At 34.4% G+C, this 23,887-nt stretch overlaps 2 protein-coding genes across 3 annotated transcripts in view; one reads left to right on the top strand and one right to left on the bottom strand.

Annotated features, from left to right (window-relative positions):
* LOC127874870 (calcineurin subunit B type 1) overlaps positions 1-23,887 on the top strand; it is a 163,087-nt gene that overhangs the window by 41,756 nt on the left and 97,444 nt on the right. The window lies entirely within an intron of this gene.
* On the bottom strand, positions 8,606-12,978 carry LOC127872348 (uncharacterized). The gene is made up of 2 exons (XM_052415681.1): positions 12,018-12,978; positions 8,606-10,215 (listed from the first exon to the last, which is right to left on the bottom strand). Exons 1-2 carry the CDS (start codon positions 12,976-12,978, stop codon positions 9,866-9,868), a joined length of 1,311 nt encoding a protein of 436 aa, XP_052271641.1. The 3' UTR covers positions 8,606-9,865.

Here is a 23,887-nt window from a genome sequence, read left to right as displayed (position 1 = left end):
GAGCACCGACCTTTACAAGGTCTACGTTAACCCGCTGCTTGATCGCCTACAAGTAGCCAGGGTGGGATCCACTATTGGTGACGTCAAATGTTCGGCCAGTGCTTGTGCGGACGATATATGCATATGTGCCGAGACGGCCAATGAAGCTCAGGAGCTGTTAAACATTTCAGCAGAATTCGCCAATATGGAGCGATACCTGTTACAACCTACCAAGAGCGTGCATATCCATGTTAGTCACCAACGTAAAAAGGGCGTGTCTACTCCCCTCTTCATGAACAATGACGAAATTCCATCTGTGCAAAGAGCTATACATCTCGGTATTATACGAACTGACTCTATGCTAAACAACCAAAAAGCTAATGTGGATGAAAATTTAAAAAAAGCAAGAAGAAAAGCATATAGTATATTCGGTAGTGGTTACAAAGGGCAAGCGGGACTAAATGTACTGTCCATTATTCATCTTTACAAATCTTATGTTCTTCCCGTGCTTTTATATGGATTGGAACTGTTATTACCTCCTGAACGCATTATAAACTGTCTCGAAGCATTCCAAAGAAAGTTTGTTAAAGAAATTCTTAGACTACCAGACAACACAGCCAATGCGGCAGTATATCTTCTATCCGGACTTTTACCGATCGAAGCACAAATTCACATACAGGCACTGACTTTCTTACATACAATATGCTCGCAGGATAGAAACAGTATTGAGTGGGCGCTACTTGTACGTCAGATAAGCTTTAAATCAGTTGACAGCTCATCCTGGTTCATACAAGTGCAGCATATAATGTGGAAGTACGAGTTGGGGACTGTTGCTGACTTAGCTGACAACACACCCACGAAGGGAAAATGGAAGACACGTGTACTCAAGGCGGTTCATAGCTACTGGAGTGATCAAATAGACAGTTTAACACCCTTATATTCCACATTGTTTTTCCTGAGACAAGATAAGTATGTGCCTGGTAAGATTCTCCCTTTGCTCTCATTGGAATATACGGCCAGAGAGTCAGAACGGTTAAAAACAAAGGTACGGTTACTCACAGGGACTTACATGCTCCAAACAAAACGTAAGAACTTTAACCAATATGATATAAACCCAACATGTCAGATGTGTGGTGAAGAGAACGAAACCGCAAAACATTTTGTGCTCAAGTGTAGTGCCCTACACAGTGTTAGACAGTCAATTATGGCAGACATAGAACGTCAGTGGGGGGCGATAACAGAGACTTCCTTTAATACTTTACCCGTAGACGAACAGCTCTACATACTCATCAACAGTTGGCCAACTTTCCTGAAAACCCATTTGTCTACAGAATTTCACGAGTTTGAGAAGCATTGTGGACGGTTGTTGTACGGTCTGGACAGGACACGTCAGTTGCTCTTGGTGACCAATGCAAGCCAGCGACCACCCCGTACCAAACACACACAAAAAAACTAAAGAAGGGCATAATTCTTAATTAAACTGGCAATAGTGTTTATTGGGTATTTTTATTCAAGGCAATACAATTCTAATGTATGTACAGAAGCACTCTCCGACCTTCCGTAAATTCACTTAATGTTTTATTTTTATTTTTATCTCATTTAATATTTTAACAACTAATGAAAAATCGCGCGTACAGTTCTAAGTCGCATATATTCGCGATCAGTGGATAGACTTATATTCTAGTGAAAGGTGTGTGATTTAAGGAGTGAATAGTGTGAACGTGTAATATAGAGTGTGTATATTCGGTGGAGGATTATTCACTGTCAAACGATTGTTTGGTTCCTCTACAAAGGGGGTTGAAGAAGAACACAGAACAGAACAGAACATTGCTAATTGAGATAAAAGGTATTCCACTAAAATATGGAATTAACATAGCACCGATCCAAATACAAGTTTAAATTGTCATAGTGGCGATCACAATACAATTTTGAATCGAGACAACGGTGGTCCCACTAGAATTGTGAACTGACATACCAGCGATCCCTCGGCAACTTCGAATTGATGTGACCCCCGCCTTTAATGTGAATTTAGACAGCATCGATTACACTACAACTGTAAATGGACAGAACAGCGATCCCAATACTATTGTGAATTGCCATAGCGATGATGTATATATATTTTACACATAGTGGTTAAATGTATATTGTGTTAAATGTCCGCGTTATGTTATTGGCATTTTAATAAATGCCATTTAACAACCAAAGCAAAAGCTTTGATATTGCTTCAATAGTAGTTTCGTCTTATCTGTTTCACAAGCATATTATGAACAACACAGACATTTAAGAGAAGAACAGGCTTTCCATAATACAAAATTGAATGATTATTTTTATTCATAAAGAAATGGTTAACATAGATTAAAAAAACACAGTAAACGTCGTGTTTCTATGTTTTAATATTTAACATTTGGTCCTGTGCAACTTTAAACAAGTTTTCGCCATAACAGTCCAGTCATGAATAAATAGTAAATGTATATGTGGATAGGAAAGGCAATTCGATCTATTCGGCGCTGACGTCGTTTCCGAGTAAAACGACTTTAAGGTGTGACCATAGTTTTGCGTACATTTTCAACCGATTTTTTCAATAAACATTATTTTTGTTTTTAAGTTATACCAAAACCAAAATAATTTAGTCTGTGAAACCGTTTTTTTCCTTATTTGTTTTGATTGTCAAAAGTGTAAATTTAATTGCACCGAATATGTTTATCAATGCAATAGGGAACAGAACAACATTTTCCATGTTTTATAAACGTCCTGTTTTTATCAAGGTAGGATTTATCTTCTTGTTTTGTTTCGTACACAAATGCAAAGTATGCAGAGGCGTCAAAGTTCAGGATTATTCCTGAAATCAGGATTTTGACCCTTAAGGACCAATTTTGATTTTGATATAAATCAGAGGATTTTTTTCTGGAATTTTAAGATTATTGTCACAAAATGTCATCTTAAACACAAATTATTTTACGTTTACATATTGTTTACAAAGTTATATACACAAGTAAACAAAGTTACATGAATTATTAACCCTTTTTTGCTCTGGCCCCAAAACGATAGGCCTATTTTCAGGATTTTAGATTTTGGCCAATTGACACCCCTGGTATGGCTGTATTACAGTATTCCATCTATCATACTGTGTGTATTAGCCGTTTTGGTGATCATAATGAAGATAGTTGACAATATGTCATTGTCTATTTTACCCGGAGTATTTAAATCTTAAACTACTGCTTAAGAATCATTTGTTGATCTTTTTGTGTCAGTATCCACTTTATTTACATTCCGTATTCTACTTTCGCAATATGTACTTAAAGATGTCACTTTAACAGTTGATCAGTTGACAACTGACAATTTGTAACTTAAAATGCTTTGTATAATCAAATGTGTGTTTAACATGCTTGTAAAATCCCACAAAGCCATGTAACACAACTCCATCCGTCCTGACAAATTCAATGAATATATAAGTAATGTGATTGCTTAATTTGATGATGTTGATGCTGTGCAACAATATATTGCCGGCATTGAATACGTAAATGTTAAAGAAATTAATAAGCATTGTGAATGATATCATCATTCTCATTTAGAACATTGACTATGCACTGTCAACTGTGCATACCTGGAGGGTTTAGAGTAACATGTTTTTTAATGGCATAATTGTATATTCTTTAATTAGTATGCAATTCCATAAGTCAACATATTACGCATGATAAAGTATATTATGGAAATCTAATGTATACATTTTGTGTTTCTGCACGTAAAATTCAAAAACGACTTGGTCTATATACACTCAGTACTGTATACAAATTGTGTTGTTTTGTATATACCTTATCTAATTGTGAAAAATGTATATTTCTCAGTGTGAAAAAAGTAAACTTCACTTTGCAACGATTGATTCTAAATCGCACACATCTGTTTACATTTGCTGCTATTGAAATTGTCTTTAAATCATTATACATATATAAACTTTATAGGCTTTTCGTGTCCATAAAGAACATGATAGTTTTATGTTTTGTCTTATTTATATATATATATATATATTGCTTCCTTATGTATGTTAAGGTGTTTTACTTTTTACAAAAGCATGTGTGGTGAGAAATACAATCACCAAATATGTCATTACATGTACTGCAAATCATCGAGTCTCATGTTGCTCTTTTTTGACAAAATGTCCGAAATCGGCGCGAATGCTTAGAACATAATCATTGTCATAAGAAAATTTTCAATAAAAGAAATTAAGCGCTGAAATTTCAGTTTTTGATTTGTCTTTCATAACATGAGCTTAGCAGAAAAATTCATCTGTTGGCAAATGGTTAAAAAAAGTCGTTCTCAGCAACATATAACCTTACTAGAAAAAAGAACAACAACACACAAACCATCATATGTCAGTGAGCTTTATTTGCACAATTGTTTAAACCTGCCTAAATACTTTAGAGAAAATCAAAATCCAACCAAAGGCAAGCGCAGAATACACATAAGCAATAAATGATGCAAATAACAAAATTAGTACAAATGTTTGGATGTTAACTGTTTTGTGATGATTTGAGTTCTTTTTTCATTTTAATACAGCAGTAATGAAACTATTTACTAAAGTAGCTACTTGACAATAGAATAAACAAAACATGCATACATCAATAAACATAAAGATGCGTAAAGTTTGAGTTCCCGCCTAGAAAACATTATTGAAAATAGTAGTTGAAACGCAGTTTTGCATAACACATGAAATTAATAATAAGTTTGCAAAGACTTCCGTAAAATTAAGTTTTAACAATACGTCTTTTTAATACAAAACAGATTTAAATATATAGTTAACACGAACCTCTAGTGTCATCGTAAGCAGATTATGCAAATACATAATTTAACGGAACGTATTTTAACCAAGTCGCAAATTATCTGAACAGGACATACATCATAATTCATTTTTCAAAATACTAAGAAGAAAATGCCGTCTTCATATTGCAAATACTGAGCACATACAATCGTTTTACGAACAAGTCGGTCAGTATTATGAGAACATGTGTTTAAAACAGAACTGTGTTTGCATAATATAAAAATTCATAATACAACATAAATGAAGCTTATTTCATCCTAAAACAAATTGTTCTAAAAATTAATAATTCATTTTCTATTAAAAATCTAGCGCGCCAGTAACGACCGCTTCTTCCGACTTCAACCGCACCGCTAACAGCAGTATTTACTAGATGAGTATCTACTTGAACTAAAGTTGCAACGTCATCCCTATCTTCCAGAATCAAAGCACCTGCCAGCAGACCCAGTGCTGCAATTCCACCAATAAGTTTCCAATTCCAACTTGGAATTTGCCGCCTAGTAAGTTCATTGCTCATTTCTTGTAATTTATTACCGACTGATATATCAGCATTGTTTTCCTTTAAATACGTCTCGATAACAGATTTGTGAATTTGCCAATATTTGTGTCAGATCTTTCACATGTCGACGAATTCAGGAATATAAAATTTCTGAGCCTTATTATCAATCTATATGACGCGGTTTCCACACAAATCTTTCAGCTTCTTTACATGCTGACTTTTTAAAAACTGTTGAAACTCTGCATCTTCGTCACAATTGTTGCCATGTGTTACAACAACAATGGCATGTTTAAAAAGACCTTCGTCAAATATTATTCTTAACAGGTTCACAGTATATTGGTTTTGATCGGTGATTCGACCTTCTTTAAGGAATGAGCAAAACACGTGGATCCCAGTGTATTGCTTCCAAGAGTTTCAAAACTGTATGTGCCAATATTCGGCCAGAAAACAAGACTGGTGTGTCGACAACTGTTAAACACAAGTGGTAAGTGTCTACGTTCCGCTCGGCCACGAAGCGTGTTTCCTGTCGCACTCTTTCCGTTTCCGGTTTTCCCAACGATAACAATTGTCCGCGTCAACACCTCGTCACTTATTTTTGTCAAGTCGTCTGTACTCGTCTGTAAAATATGCACAAATATCGTAACCGACGTGGTTTCAACCAGCAAATGAATGTAAGTATGCATTTTCCAATGTGTTCACAAATTAAAATATATATTGTAAAGAAACAATTGTTTGACGAATGTTGTACCTAACGAGAGGCGACTTTGTTGCGCACGCAATTATAATAAAAGCATGTCTCTCTATGAAAGGCTTACCATTGTAAAATAATCCATTAAATTGATTCTAACTTATAATTTCAATCTTATCATCTTGATAAGCAATGTTAAGGCCAAACAGTGTATTATTTTGGATACCTTTATTTGACCTTTCTTATAAAATGGTGGGAAGATACTCCGCATGTAGAAGACGCACAGTATGTTTTCGAAATGGTATTTCAGAGAGTTTACAATATAACATGTTTTCTCGAAGAAAATATACAAAAAGGTGGTATAATGTTTTCAAATGCAAATACATAGTATAGTGCCTTTACAAACAATTCTTCTATATTCAAATATAGTTTAAGCCACTACATACCCTGAAAGTTTACCTGTAGGTAAAACATACTTGATAAATATAGACAACACAAAAAATACGACAACCTTGATAATCTAGCGTTTAAGCCAGACAAAGTGGCTTTTTGTAATATTAAATTTGTGCGTTACAACAATTCATAAAGAGAAGAAAAACTAATATCAATCTTGAATCTTAAAACTAACTGTATTAAATTGTAGATATATTTGCTGTATACTTTTTCTATGTGGGGGAGTGTATTGATGCCACATTTTTGGCAAATGTTCAGTCAGAAATTTAAATCAGATGAAAATATAAATATACAACACACGGTTAGAATCAAATATAAATCATGTGTTATACGTGTTAATATTAAATAAAATGAACTATTTTTTTTAATTGGTTGGACATTTAAGATTATTAACAATTATTTCCAATAACACATGTTCAAACGAAATCAATAACAATACAAGCATACTGTATTTGACCTCTTGTGGATTGTTGATAATTGCAGACATAAACATTATAACCGTGCTTGATACGTCAAAACCTTTTTTGCAAAACTCGAGATCTATTAACATAAGTAAGCTATACTAATCTAAATGTGCAAACGTAAACTATCAACATTATAATTATAATTTTGTATTTGTTTCGAATTGCTTGCAAACATATACATATATAAACTACCAAATGTAAACTTTTTAATTAATATGTCTCTTAATTTAAAGGTTTTATCATTATGACAGTATGTTGCTAAAATATTTTTTAGCTGTTTTATTTTCGCTTTGCCTGGAACGAATATATTTAAGGTTTGGTGCATTATAGTTCCGACTGATTTCAATATTAAATTTGTGGGACTATAAATATATTCTGTATTTTGATAATCTAACTGGTTGACATATGCTAATTTTTTTTATCAGTTTTATTTCCTGATACACATCAAAAGACGTTGAGGTTTCTAGTCTTTATCCAGAGGAGTTAATCACGTGACGATCAAAATGGCGACGACCATGCCGACACAGATATTTTTCGCCGTTTTATACCCTTTATTACTTTTGTTTGATTTTTAAATGCCGCTCCCTTTCGCTCGATTGGTCATTGTCAACTCGGGTACTACTTAAATGTACCCCGGGTACTCTTAAGTATACTTAAATGTACCCCGGGTACGGTAAATATACTAACACGAACCTGGGAATTCTAACGCTTAATTGGTCGTTGTCGGCTATTTTTTTAAATTAAATATGTTCATATTTTTATCCATTTTCTGTAAAATAGCCTCTATATTATCGAAACTCCTGCTCAAAAAGCATGTTTAGGAAGATTTTTTTCAAAGAGACTTTTCTTTCGTATTCCGTAGCGCGTTTTACGAAATCGGATTTAGGGCGGGAATAATACTCGGGTACAGTCTAAATTGGCCGGGTACGTGTTAATATATTTTCCGTACCCGGGGTACATTTAAGTATACTTAATAGTACCCGGGATATATTTAAGAAGTACCCGAGCCGACAATGACCAATTGAGCCTCACATTCCAGCGTTTAGTGATACAAAATCTAAATTTGGGCAAACATTACGCTGGATAGAGATACTACTAATCTGTAATCAATATTTACTTGTTTGAATTAATGTACTCAAGGTTGAAGCCAAAGGGTTTATTATATTCAACATATTCAAGTGTCAAATTTCAGTTTACCTCCCGATAAAATCAACGTCAAAATTTATGTATTTTTATAGCAATTAAAAAGCAGTTTTCTGTTAACATTGAATTGAATAGAGTAATAGATTATCATAGTCTGCATGAGAATGAACATTAAGCTAGTAGAATCCATTTTGTGACACTCTGCGAGTCCTTTTTGTATGGCGACCTTGGTGTGTCGTAAATAAAGTTGTTACACTTGAAATAAAAATGATGACAACGAATACATGTGCATTACACTAATGGGACTAAAGTTAATAAATACTGGTTAATGTAGTTTATAACGAATAAAATCCGTCTTATTCATGTTTATGCAAACTGGATAATGTAGTTTATATAACGGCATGATGAGTTAGCTTTTTAGCTTGAAAAGCAAGGTCAATTCTTGGCAGTTATTACAAAACAATACAAATATGAGTTTCCTTTCATAAGTTTAAATTTCTATGCACATAGCAAAATCATAATCATTACATGTATAAATACATGTTCGTTATTGCTACCAAGATACTTTAACCTACATTGAACATAGAGAAAGACATAGAAATATAATGACACTACAGTGAATTAAATGCAAGTGACAATCATTATTAACATAGAAAACTTGATAATGTGTGATTCAAGTATTGTAAAAGGACTTGTTCACAAGTATGCATGTTAAGGAATAAAAAAGAATAAAATAGCAAGACAAAAACGGAATAAAAAGTTATCTTTCATACGAAAAATCTAGCATGCTACTCATGGATCCTCCATGCGTTTCATATAATGTGTGTACTCAAAACACTACGTTAGTAATGCATGTATTTTGTACATTTTCTGATGAAAAAGTGTTACACATGCTTAATAATTTTACTGATTGTGATTGATGACAGAAAGATTGTTCGTTGTCAAGAGTGTTACTTTGCAGTGAATAAAATACATTCATGCTTTTTTTTTATAAATCTATGTCGATTTTTCCCAAACTGCAAACATGCAACTTTATAAGAGTTGCTGCGTAAACTTCTTACTTTTCAGCACGAAGTATATTTGTGATAATAAAAAATATATAGATTCTTGGTGTATTATGCAGGAGACTCTTGACATGGGCATCTGCTTTTTTAACGTATTTCTCGTAATCATTTTAGTAATCTACGACAATCTAATATTATTTACTTGCAATAAAGTCAACTTATTTTGAGTACGTCATATATAATCTTCGAAAATATTTATTGATAAGCTGCCAATATGACTAAAGATGAAGCTTGTAACAATCTGATCACTCCGAACCAGGTGGTTTTATTTACACTTGATATAAAAAATACTGGCTATTTGTTTGCATCATTAACAAAATGTGCATTTTATGAACATTTAAATCCCAATCTATTGAAATAAAATATATTGTTTCACTGTATTTTTTTTTTATTTTCTGAACTTGCGTAGACTAATAAACTTTAACAATATGTAAATAAAAATATATGTCATGGCTTACAAAAAGCTTAAATTTACGTTGTTATATTAATTTCATTGTTAGTTTTGGTATTGAGAAATTTATGTCAACGAATTTCATTACGAACGTATAACATTTTATGCAATAAAACTTACGAAGTATTATGCAATGACCAATGAAGCTGGAGATAACAGTACCATCTCTCAGGGGCATCAATGGCCTGTGCCTGTCAAGGCTATTCCTGATAACATAGATCTTTTAACCACTGGTGAATTATAATTGATTCATTTTAGTGCAAAGTATAGTCCAAAACAAATCTTGTATTATAACATATGCACAATTAAATTCATATTAAATTCATCACCAGAATGTTTTCATTGGAATTTCCCACAATGACTGAGCCAGATTTCCAGTTATAGAGGACTGAACGAGGGTTTTTAAGTCCATCCTTCTGTGTAGCCACTGTAGCAATCTTCTGCTTGCCTTTTCTGTCCACCTGAATGAGACTATTGGATAACAGACAACATATCAACAACTGTCCAGCAGGTGTAACATGTACACCGGATGGGCCTTTCATTTCCGGGTCAGTGAAGGTGGAGATAACAGTCCCATCGCTGGCCAGGGTGAGGAGTTTGTGATCGACATGGTTGGTAACATAGATCTTGTCAGCAGATGGACTCACTGCACACCACCAGACTGTAGGAATATAAAAAGTAATATAATTAATCTATTTATGCCTAGTGGACTCACCCATTCTTCTAAATTGGATGAATTTATTTCCAAAATTAGGGATGTCTAGTATATTAATTTCTATATTAAGAATATTTCTTACAGAAGTTCCTTTAAGCAAACAGCGCAGACCCAGATGAGACGCCGCATCATGTGTATGAAATTTGAAAGTTTCATTTTTTTTTACATTTTCCTTAGATGTGGGTGTCTTTTGTTGTTTTTCCTATGTCCAGAGAGTATAACATAATTTTTTAAACAACTGGAATTGGGTTACCAGATAAAAAAAGACTAATTGCATTTGAAGAACATGACTGCCACTATTATCTCACAAAAAGATAAATCAATAAAGTTACACACTTAATAAAAAAAGACATTAGATGCATTTTAAAATACAAACATTCGAATGTATATTAATAATTTATTTGTTTTTTATAATGAGATTAAATACCTCTTTATGTTATTTCTATCATTGGGACGCCTCGTAAAAAAAACTCTATAATTGCCGATCAAAAGTTGTTTTATTATATAATTCATAGCCTTTAATACATACCATTTACCAAAACTTCACGGGAATATGATCTTTAGGAGACCCAATTTTCAAAGTTGTTAAAACCGTTTAAGTCGTGTTGCTGTCGCCAGAAAAAAAACATTTGTAGAATGAAAACATAACAAATAATTATCTGAAAGCCTAACTGTCATGGATTTAAAATTGGTTACATTGTCTAGTGGTCATCTACTAAGTTTGTTCAATTCATTCTCCTGAGGTAAACGTTGTCACGCCCCAGTGGTCACATGATTTATATAAAATTTTACAGCGAATACCGGTTACTCTCAAAAATCTATAACACGTAAAGAATCAGAGGTATAACATTTAGCATTAAACATCGTATGGTGGTCATTTACCTAGAATGTCAAATCTTGCCCTTCTAATTAGAATTAAACCCGCCCTGTATTATACCTTATTTCTCTAGAAACTGTTTATTGTGATCATTTTAAATTTCGCATGTGAAACCGTAAGACACATATATTTGGTATTTGGCTGGTAACATCAAATGGTTGTCTTCTACTATAGAAACGTTCAGTCAAATACAGCCACTTTGGTCAAAGTTGCTCTATTCTGGTTGAATCTTGTTTCTCGTATATGTATATAGTGAAAAGTTATAAACTAGCTTTATTTTTTAAATAGAAATGCTCAGAGGTTTGGGATTGGGTATCTCATATGCTATAATGGTCAACTACCCAGTTTGTTCAAATCATGCCCTTGGGATGATTGACCCGCCCCGTAATATATTTGATTCCTGTATATGTCTACATGTATATTGAACACTTAAACAATCTTCTTTTAAAGCTCAAGACCAAGATGTTTGGTATTCGTCATGCAACATCGTACTGTGGTCATCCGTTTGTTAAAGTCATCCCTCAAGTCCCAATAAGTGGGTGGGGATTTACTTGTTTTAATGATATCTTTGCCGAGATCGAAAAAGGTTTCAGTAAGTTGAAAACAAACGTGGTAAATAGGAAACGTTTCCTAATATGGTTATAGTGAAACATTGCGAACAATCTTGAAATCACATTTGTTTGTCGAAGCTTCATGAAACGTGTTCAGAATAAGTGTTCTGATGATATCTTTGCCGATTTCGAAAATGGTTTTGAAAACATCTCAAAAATTGCTCAGAACATTTCAAGTTCCCGAAAGACCGAGGTGAGCAGCCTATGACCTATCGCCCTCTTTTATAAATCACAAGGAATGAAACTTTTATCACAATTACCTGTCGAATAAATAGATGTATCCTCATACATCATTTTCACCAGTGTGCCGGTGAGATTGTACTTGTACAGAGCAGTACCGGAGGTCACAAAGAGGTCCCCGTGGTGATGGGCTACTCCTATACATTCGTGTGGTAGCTGTATGTCTCTCTCCTTCACCAGCTGGCCACTGTGCACAGAGACAAACTGTATGCCTTTGCCCACAGCCACTGCTACCTGGCAGGGGGTGATCAGGCACATGTCATATGGAGAGCCAGACATATCACAAAAACTGACCACGTTGTGCTGCAGGTCCAACAGCTTTAATCTATTGTTAATATGATCTGCAAGCAGAATCTGACCATTGAACAGACTACACATGCCCATGATAATATACGAAGTACTTTTATCACATGGTATTTTCACACTAATGGGAGTTGTCGAAGCTACTGTGATTGCCAGGTCTTGTCTACCCTGTATTGTCAGGCCCTTCGTAACATGTACGGTATGACCAAGGCGTGAGAGGTTGGATAAACACCCTTCAGTGTCATTGTCAACAATAAACTTTAATGACAGTTCGGTTTGTATTGAATTCTGGTTCAAGCACCTGTCTGCTTGTTTGATCATCTCTTCACTCTTCTGATATGCTATGAAGGTAAGCTCCTTGCTCTTTTTGCCTGCTTCCTGTATAGCCTCACTGAGACGTGTCAACTCAGTACGAAACCTGAAGCATTCGTCAGCATCGGACTTGAGAGAAGCATACAAGACGGCCTTCACTTCATCCATTTCCTTCAGTGTGGTCTTCTCCAGCTTATCTAAAGCGGCATTTATTTTCTGGCGCACACTTGTCAATTCCTTCAACTGTTCTTCATATGACGTTTGCAGCGTCTTCATGTTGCTCTCCCAGTTTGTTTGCAGCTTCATAAGTTGATCCAGAATAGTGTTAATCTTGGCTGACTGGGACTGAAGGTCTGTTGCAGACATAGTGGTATCAGCAATCATGGTCACTTTTGAACACGGTCTAAAATAGTTAAAAATCAATACTATAATATTGTATAAAATGCAAGCAAAATAATGATAAACATGTCCATGTGAAATTGAATAACTATACATGGTCATATTTTACATTTTATAAAACCACTTCTTTGGGGCAATACAAATCATACAAACTAGAAAAATTTGTAGACAACATAACCTCGACCAACATACCTATGATTAAGTAGAATGCAAGTATTGCAGCACAGTTGCCTGTGGTCCTCACAGAATAGTTTCAGTTTTTCTCCTTGGTGCGTCTCACACTTCTCCAAAAACTCTTCTGTTACCTTGGAAACTGGCCATTTAACCATTTCACTTCTCCCGTAAGTGGCATGTTTTTTAAACAGTTTGCAGTGCAGGTCGATACATTTGACACAATAAAACTTGTGACATTCTTCACAATACACATCTGCCTGCTTTACATGGTCTTCCTCCTTACATGCTGAACAACCGTAGTCCAAAATTATATCGGACGCCGATAAAGACGAAGTTGCCATTATTGAGACTGTTCTTATAAGATGCAGTATATCTTAAACATATTTTTTAATCCACTAACCAATTTAAACTTAAAAGCAGAAGACTACACAAAACGGTACATGCATAAATGTTTTGTTATTAAATGCAAAGCGTACTCCAGTGCAAAGCATGAACTGCTTCAGTTATAAAAACGCTATAGCTAAAAACCTACCGACTACAAGGCATGTATAATAGTGTCATATTACACTATTTTCAGCGTACCAATTGTAAAGAAATGCTTTATTCAAGATGTTTTGCATAGAATGCGGTGCATATTCGGTGTCAAATTTCAGATAACCTTCAGATATGCCTTTTTGTAACGATCATTACTCGATTTAGAGTAAACATGTGAATAGAGCTAATCATAATCTGTCTGAGCATAAATAGTTTGAATTCATTTTGTTACACTTTAAAAACAAATTGCTAGTCCATTTTGTATCTAGAACTGCGTGTGTCACGAAGATAGTTGTAACACTACGAATCAGAATTATGACATGCACATTTCCTCACTGGGATTAAGTTTTCAAACACTGGTTAACGCAGCTAATAACAAACATGATGACAAAGATGCAAGTTTATATAAACTGTTGCTTATAACGAAATTATTAGTCGGATTCAAGATGTGCAAGAGAGCCATCGTCGCACACCAGAGTAGAATGTATGTTAAACAAGTGTGGTTAACGTTGTTTTGTTAAAAGAATGGTTTGTTGTTTTGGCAGATATATAAATATGCGTAGTATGTTGTTGTTGTTTTTTCCATGTATATTTATGTGTTTTGAAATAGACAGTTGGTACCCATGGCAGCAAAGTAATATAATCACAGTAATTAAATAATATACACAATAAACAAAAAAAATGGAACAACTTTTTAACACAACTTGATGTGGGCTTTTCAGATCACGAGATAAGCATCTCAGCATGCTAAATGTTGGCTAGTTACAACTTGTTTTCGCAAGAACAGCTTTAGATGCCGACAACAACTGTAGTTTTCAAAATATGGAGAGTTTATGAAACAGTTTTTGCATATTAAAATACTAAATGTAGAATTTATATAATATATATTAAAGTTGGTTATAAAGAAGCGAATGAGTATAAGTTTCTTCTACAAATACTACATTAATGATATTTGAAGATGCTAAACATCTGACATCCGATCTAACTCATAGTTAAAACAACTTGCACATATGTTCACACAGAGTAGTCAACACGAACAAGAATTCGGTAATTTATTATAGCAAACCAATGTCAAACTATTTGTAATTGAAAGGCACTTTGAAACCTGCAGCAAAAATACTTTTTACGCCACGAAAACAACTGCCAAAACAAGAGCACCGCATAACTGGTGCCACGCTCGGCTGCGAAAGCTTGTCAGAATATTTTTTAGAGGTCACAGTGACCTTGACCTTTGACCTAGTGACCCAACAAGAGATGCGTTTGCCAGAAACACAATGCCCCCTACTGCGCCACTTTGAAATAAAATTTATATTTATCATTTGGCAGGTATAGACATCATCTCCCTTTAAAGCTTTATTACTTCCCTTGGATTTTGTCCAATCTAACCGGGGGGGGGGAGGTCTGTAGACAGTCAAAAATGACCAAGTCAGACATCACTGACAACCAAGGCCTGTGGTTTATCAAAGAGATCATAGCCAGAGTTCATCATGTATGTATGGACATAAGTCCACTGGTATTTAATGAAAACTAGCATTTACAAATTAGAACAGGTAAGAAATGATAATAATATCAAGAGATGTGTTCGTCAGAAACACAATGCCCCCTATTGCATCGCTTATAAACAAAATGCTATTTATCATTTGGCAGGTATAGGAATCATCTCCCTTTAAAGCTTATTACTTCCCTTGAATTTTGTCAAATCCATCCCGGGGGGAAGGTCTCACAGTCAATTATGACCATGTCAGACATCACTGACAACCAAGGCCTGTGGTTTAAAAGAGATCATAGCCAGATTTGATTTTTCTTTTTCATAAAATCATAGCCAGAGTTGATCATGTATCTTTGGACATAAGTCCACAGGTATGTAATGAACATCAAAGAAATTATAATTATATCATTAAAAAAATTTGACAAATCAATCATTTGAGTTTTAAATAATCAAAATAATAAATCTGTACAGTGACTGTGAAAAGAACTTCAATTCTTAGTAAGGAAATATATAATATGAGATTTATAATTATATAAATTACTTCCCTTGAATAAATTAATTGTCTCTTACAAATCTCTATTTTTAGAAGCAAATAATTAAAAGCCACTACCGTGACTGTAATTGACCACTCGAAATGTGCAGCTCCATGAGATGCACATGCATGCCAAATATATATAAAGTGGCTATGTTCAATATTGAACAATTATCTCCATTTTTTAAAGTTTATTACTTCCCTTAAATTTGTAATTTTACCGTATACCGTAAAGGATGACCTTGACCTTGACCTTTTACCACAATGTGTTTGTCAGAAACACAAAAATATATACGTGGGCAGGTCAGATAACTATGTCCATTTAAAGCTTATTACTTCCCTTGACTTTGTTTTTTCGACCCTAGACCTTGAAGGATGATGTTCACCTTGAAAGTTTACCACTCAAAATGTGCAGCTCCATGAGATACACATGCATGCCAAATATCAAGGTGCTATCTTCAATATTTAAAAAGGTATGGCTAATTTTAAGGTTTTAGCACGACGCCTACGGCGGACGGCGGACGGCGGACGACGAGCTGGCTATGACAATAGCTCGGGTTTTCTCCGAAAACAGCCTCGCTCATAACTTTGTTTTTCAAAGAATCGGTATCTGAGTTTCTTAAGAGATTATAACAATTGTTGTTGTTTTATAGCCAAAGTGTTTACATTTTGGAGAAAGTATTTTAAACAATCGGAACAATTTTTTTACTAACCTTGCGCTGATATTTCCAGTTCAAGCAATAATCAAACCTGTTAAAACGCAAGGCTTTAAAATCACAACAAACGTACCAAATGACTGCATGTGACCTAATCTATAAACTGTAGGCCTCAAACAGTCTTAAGACGAAACAAACACTTATCAATGGTGTCGGCCTCTGGTGCGAGTTCCAAGTTGGGACCATTTATGGCCAATAATAGGAAGTTTAAGCTTTTCGCCTGTTACACAACCAAATTACATGGTTATATCATAAGGCATCAATAAATTATGTTGTATTGAAAGAATGTTAAAACATTGAATAGAGTATTACTGAGTTAGCTTTGTAAATGAAATGTCAAGTGGGATTCATATGAAACCGTTCTTATTGTTATATTGGTTTTATCACTATGCGATTTTCTGCTGAAGTGATTACAATAATCATAATCATAATTGTAATCCATCATCGTAATCAACAATAAAAACTTAAATAACACACTTTCATCGTTATTTATTTTAATCGTTATAATGAGCTTCAGAAAGAAGAAACTTCAATCTGTATTAAAGCTTTCACCAAAATTATAAGCTAAACTAAAACATCATGTGGCAACCATATTTTTCGACAGACAAGACCCATTTTTTACTCGAATGAAATATTATCAGAACTATAGTGTTAACAATGGTTCATCATTGTCATATTAGGAAAACTGCACAGTCCACCTGTCGGCCATGTTTTTAACCATTTTCGAACTTGGCTAGATATCGTTAGAAAAAAATGTTATTACCAAGTCTAATGAGCGTAAGACTTCTATAGTTTTCACAAGGTTTCTTTATAGCCCTATATGGAAAACTGCTATGCTCCCTGCAGATCATATTTTAAGAAGAATCACAACTATTTGCGGATTCGGCCGAGCTATCATTAGAACAAATGTTGACACCAAGTTTCATGAGGATTCAACTTTAAATGCAACATCTATAGTGTTCAACATTTTTTTTACTATACTCATAAAAGGAAAACTACCTAACCAATTGGTGCCATGTTTGTCGACGAACCACAACCACTGTTAACTCGGCCTAGCTATTATTAAAGCAAACGTTCTGACCAGGTTTTATAAAGATTGCACTTAAATGTGACCTATAGAGTGTTCACAACGTTTCACTATAGCTAAGTATGAAAAACATTCTTTAAAAAAACACACATTCAAACTAAACTTAAATAAACAACAACAAACCTCCCAGGATAACTAACGAATTCAAGACAATAATGAACGCATATAAACGCAAATACCTTAACTCGGCAAAAGAGGCATATTGACCATACATATAAAACCTCATCATTCACAACCCAATTTGTGAATAAGATAACCTGTAACACTCTGGAATTCCAAACAACGTATTTGCGTACATGAAGATTACAAAACTGAAAGCCAAACCGTACCACCTCTTAGGGAAATTGTCTCCTTAAATCGGGACCAAAAAGCAAGAAATTATCCTGAACAGGCAACTTCAAGATGCCATCACCCAAATCACACCCAAATATTCTAGACAAAGGCCCTGCCCTCATTCATTTTATCACAGAATATAATGGAATAACAAAACTATCACACATCTTTTAAATAAACAAGAGCTGTCACCATAGGATGACTTATGCCCTCTATAAACTATACACGCTTGATAGAAGTTATGAGCTTTTTTCGAAACCTAAACACAGATTTCGAAACCTAAACGCGGACCCTTAGTTCAAGGTCAAGGTCACAGGGGTCAAAATTTGTGTGAGTATGGAACGGCCTTGTCCGTATACACATGCATACCAAATATGAAGGTTATATGTCAAAGGACATAGAAGTTATGAGCATTTTTCAAAACCTAAACGCAGATTTCGAAACCTAAACGCGGACCCTAACTTCAAGGTCAAGGTCACAGGGGTAAAATTTTTTGTGCGTATGGAAAGGCCTTGTCCATATACACATGCATACCAAATATGAAGGTTATATCTCAAGGGACATTAAAGTTATGAGCATTTTTCAAAACCTAAACGCAGATTTCGAAACCTAAACGCGGACCATAAGTTTAAGGTCAAGGTCACAGGGGTAAAAAAATGTGCGTATGGAAAGGCCTTGTCCATATACACATGCATACCAAATATGAGGGTTATATCTCAAGGGACATAGAAGTTATGAGCATTTTCGAAACCTAAACGCAAAGTGTGACGGAAAGACAGACAGACGGACAGACAGACGGACAGACGGACAGTCCGATCACTATATACCGCCTTTTCTTCGAAAAGGGGGCATAAAAAGCCTCAGGTCCAGATAAAAAGTATCCTGCAGGGTATTTAAAGAATGCAATACAAAACATATCTCGAATCCGAATCCTGTCTTTAAAAATGCCCAGTTCTTGTAAAAATCTCAACTGATTTGAAACTTCCAAATGTATTCTCAGTTTGTAAAAAGGGAGACACACAAAATGCTTTAGATTAGAGGCCAATATCACTTACATGAATTTGCTGTAAAATACTTGAACATGACATCCGTATCTATATCATGTCTAACCTTGATAATAATAGTATTTGTTTGACCTCAAACACGGGTTAGACCTTTCTGTTCTCGTGAAACACAACTTATATCATTCCTCCAAAACCTAACTCAATCAAATAAACATGGTAATCTGACATAATCGTAATGAATTTTCCTAAGGCATTTGATAACGTGCCACAACAGCACCTCCTACACAAATGTAAATTCGATGTGAGAAAAATCAAATGCGTTCTTCTGGATATCTGTTTTTTTAACATATAGAAACCAGTCTGTTGACTTAGAGGGAACCATGCCAAACAAGGTATCTATAATCTCCGGGGTCCAACATGGCACTGTATTGGGGCGCATCTTGTTTCTGATCTACATCAACGACTTTACAGATTACATCAAACATATCTCCCTAAGACTATTTTTAGATTATAACACCATTTACAAAAGATATCAAACAACCTCTATGACGCCAAAAAGCCCCAGCTAGACGTTGAAGCTGCTGGTCGATGGGAGGACTGGTTAATGCATTTTCGTTCTCAAAAATGTAACATCCTAAGGATTGCTCAGAAAAGAAATCTTATAATCTTCTCCACATTCTAGAAAAGATAAACCATGCCAAATATCTTGGTCTTGCACTCAAACGTTACCTAAAATGGTATACACATATTAGTTAAATTACAAGTAATGCAAAACAGGCATCAGGATTTATTCACCACAACCTAAAAATTAACTCGCCCAAAGTGACAAATCATGCTCACAAATCAACAGCGAAGCCTTAATTAGAATACTCATCTACTGTCTAAGACCCACAAAATGAGCAATAAACCAACTGAAAAAGTACAAAGAAGTGCATTTGGATTCGTAACAAACAGAGATCACTATTAAGGTTCAATAAATAATATGATTATACATCCTAAATTTGCATGCCCTTAAAAAAAATTGAACGAAATTCTTTCTCATCGTGTAGTTGCCATTACTCCTCCTAATCACCTTTTTTCCTGTCGACCCCTCTTTAGACAGAGCAGTAGCCATCAAAAGACTCGTATAGATTTTCATTATACCCTAGAATAGTCATCTAATGGAATTTACTATCTCCCAATATACATGAGACAGCTTAAATTAAATTTAAGTGATATTATGGGCATTTTTCACTGTTGAATTGAGCTGAAAAGAATTAACAAGTCAACAGAGTAAGTTAAAATGTGGTTACTGACAAATTATCTGCAACTCATCTTGCTACCAGTTGTTTATAAAAATATATTTTATATTCGATATCTTACGTGACCCACCCAGTCCTGTAAGCCAAAATGATCTGTAAAACAAAATTGTGTCTTTGTGTCGTATAAACGAATCTGCACTGAAACTAAATTTAGTTCACATCGTACATGCGTGATCAGTTGCAAAACGAAAGTACGGTTGATATTCAAATGCATTATTTTTCTCTGTCCGGGATATTGTTTTAGTGTGTTGATGCTGCATTAACAAATATATGTGTTTATGACGTGAAAACACCAAACAATAAACAACGGTGGCGATAGACACCTATAAAATGTTATACATGTATGCCCATAATATCACTTTAACATCCAACTGAGCACCTGTGTTCAGTTTTTACATCTTCACCAGTAAGACGCCGGCATAAAACCTACCTACAAGGAGTGCTGTATCTGGAGAAGAAAATGCCACCCCCTGGCAGCAACCATTTTTGAACTCCACTAAGGCATCATTAGAGCAATGTTTCATGAAAATTTGACTAAAACACTTCTTTTAGTGTGTACTTTCATTGTAAATGTTAACGACGGACGACGCACAATAAACATAGGGGATTACAAAAGCTCACCATAAGCTAGTTCTTCTTGAATGCTCTGAGCTTTTATGAGTACATACGTACAGCTCAGACCCGGATGGTCAATAGCTGGGAGTTGTATTATTGCAACTAACCATAAGCGCGTTTTGCCAGGGTTAGCAAATAAAACTGGTCACTGTAGCTTATGTAGCTGGTTCAGAATCAAGTTTATAACGAACATGATTAGTCAGATTCTAGCTTATAAATACTTGTTAATGTAGCTTGAGGCAAACATAATGTGTCAGGTTCCAATATATATTATATGTTATATTTTGTAAATGAAGGTTACGACCAGTATAGTAAATTCATGCTTAAATACTGGTTAATGTAGCTGATAACGGACATGTTAAGTCCGTTTGAAGTTTATAGATACTGGTTAATGTAGCTGATAAGGAACATGTTGAGTCCGTTTGAAGTTTATATATACTAGTTAATGTAGCTGATAAGGAACATGTTGAGTCCGTTTGAAGTTTACAAAATACTTGTTAATGTATCTGATAAGGAACATGTTGAGTCCGTTTGAAGTTTATAAATACTGGTTAATGTAGCTGATAACGAACATGTTGAGTCAGTTTGAAGTTTATAAATACTGGCTAATGTAGCTGATAACGAACATGTTGAGTCCGTTTGAAGTTTATAAATACTTGTTAATGTAGCTGATAAGGAACATGTTGAGTCTGTTTGAAGTTTATAAATACTTGTTAATGTAGCTTATAAGGAACATGTTGAGTCTGTTTGAAGTTTATAAATACTGGTTAATGTAGCTGATAAGGAACATGTTGAGTCCGTTTGAAGTTTATAAATACTGAATGTAGCTGATAAGGAACATGTTGAGTCCGTTTGAAGTTTATAAATACTGGTTAATGTAGCTGATAAAAAACATGTTGAGTCCGTTTGAAGTTTATATATACTGGTTAATGTAGCTGATAAAGCGCATAGTCCGTTTGAAGTTAATAAATACTGGTTGATAAGGCACATGTTAAGCCCGTTTGAAGTTTATAAATTCTGGTTAATGTAGCTGATAACTAACATGTTGAGTCTGTTTTAAGTTTTTTAATACTGGCTAATGTAGCCGATAACGATCATTTTGAGTCCGTTTGAAGTTTATAAATACTGCATAATGTAGCTGATAACGAACATGTTGAGTCCGTTAGAAGTTTTTAAATACTGGTTAATGTAGCTGATAACGAACATGTTGAGTCCGTTTTAAGTTTTTAAATACTTGTTTAGTTTTTTAAATACTTGTTTAGTGTTAATTTAGCTGATAAAATGATGAGTCGAATAAAATAAATACTGGTCCTTTAGTTTATAACAAGCATGTGCAGTCAGTTTCTGAGCTTTAAACGCAAGGTGACATGACTGCGTCCCATTAAATTGTACAAAACAACACAAATGTGAGTTCCCTCCAATAGCTTTATTTGGAATTCCCATAACAAAATTATCACAGAATCAACAAAATACATATATAAATTAATGTGAGTGCCTATCACCAAGCTATTTTCAACTTCTTACATCTTTATTAATTAACTTAACAGTGTTCCAAAATTAATTGACTAGCTGCAATATTTCAATTAAGCAATGATTGACCAATAAATAGTTTAGACTTTGATTGTAAGAATAGCACATGGTTGCGATTGTAAAACTAATTGACTTTAAATCCTTGTTACTAAGTCGCATGAACAATAGACAAAGACAGACTATTGTATATTCTGTAACTGGTCAATTTCATTTCCGCACTGTATTTGAAAATCATGCCATTTCTTCTTCGTTTCATCCTTCATTCCTTGGCATTGTACACTAGGCAGACACTGATATATCTACCGGTATGCTTAATTAGGAAGCCTTTAATAAACTGCATGAAAGCAGGAGAAAAGATTCAAACGAATTTTCAGCATGACATAGTTATAATCATAACATAATTCAATTAGTATTGTCGATATGCATGCGTCATTATAAAGATAGATCTATATAAGTAACAATAAATTAATACTTGTAAATAATCTTTTATGTCATAAACATGGAATGACATACAATCTTGGGTATAATCAAAACGAATGTTCATGCAAATAAATGAAACCCAGCCAGAAAATCCCCGACCACAATGCGCATTGAACCTGGGACCTCCTGATTTCAAATCAGGCAGACTACTAAGTCACTATCAAAGCTAGCTCATATAGCAAGGCAGTATAAGTTCTCCTTATACCAAACCCTGCTATGCCCACACTTTCAATTTAAGAAATTCTTCCACAAATTCCCATTGCCATGGCATCTGTGTGACACCTGACACAAATGGTTCAAGTGGCAGTAGGAAATTCGTGGAAGATAAGTTTGTGTGTGTAGCAGGGTTCGGAATATAGCTTTTATGAATACTAACATTCAACTTCAACATGCGCATGATTCAATACAAAATGATTTTCATGACAGACTTTTATTATGCATGCAGCATTTATTGAATATACTGCAATAAAATAAAGAGGATAGGGAGAAAAAAATTTGCTACTGCAATATAATGCATACATTCTTTTTTTGAATCTATGAAGAATGAAACTGCAAAACAGTCTCTTTAAGACTTGCTACATATACTTCATTGTGTCTTCGCTTGTCAATTGCGTCATATGATACTCTCGCTCTGTTACATTGATTTTTTGTGACGTCATCGCTTTTATAATGCTTCATACCACATACTTTAACTTTTTTAATCTACATGCATAGGTCATTGAGTTTAAAACGTTCAATTTTAATTATATTTTCTCTCTAACAGGCGTTTCTTGTTTGATTTATTTTTTGCAGTCACATAAACAACCAAGCTGTGCAATATGGATCTTTTACACCATTATTGCTGCTTCTTCCTTTATTTGCGCGATGATGATCTGAAATATTAACTTCATGACGCTATATTCTAAAATCTTTTTCTATAAAGAGGGAATGTAGTTGATACTTGTTCGTAGTTTTATTTCATCGATCCTCAAAAAGTTGTAACTCTGTTGCTCAGGTATCTTCCCTACTATTGAGTAATTAAATGGTCATTAAATTGAATGCGTTTTACTTTCCCTTTTATTATTGTTTAATTTGAGTTACA

The sequence above is a fragment of the Dreissena polymorpha genome, chromosome 3 (genome assembly GCF_020536995.1).
Source record: "Dreissena polymorpha isolate Duluth1 chromosome 3, UMN_Dpol_1.0, whole genome shotgun sequence".
Classification (NCBI taxonomy): Eukaryota; Metazoa; Mollusca; class Bivalvia; order Myida; family Dreissenidae; genus Dreissena; species Dreissena polymorpha.
This window is presented reverse-complemented; position numbering and strand designations above follow the sequence as displayed.

Bases quoted from the DNA above. Each gene is read 5' to 3' on its own strand.
- LOC127872348 (XM_052415681.1), bottom strand. From the start codon at position 12,978: ATGTCTGCAACAGACCTTCAGTCCCAGTCAGCCAAGATTAACACTATT. The intron at 10,216-12,017 runs GTAATTGTGATA...ATATTCCTACAG, and splicing joins TACATCTATTTATTCGACAG to TCTGGTGGTGTGCAGTGAGT.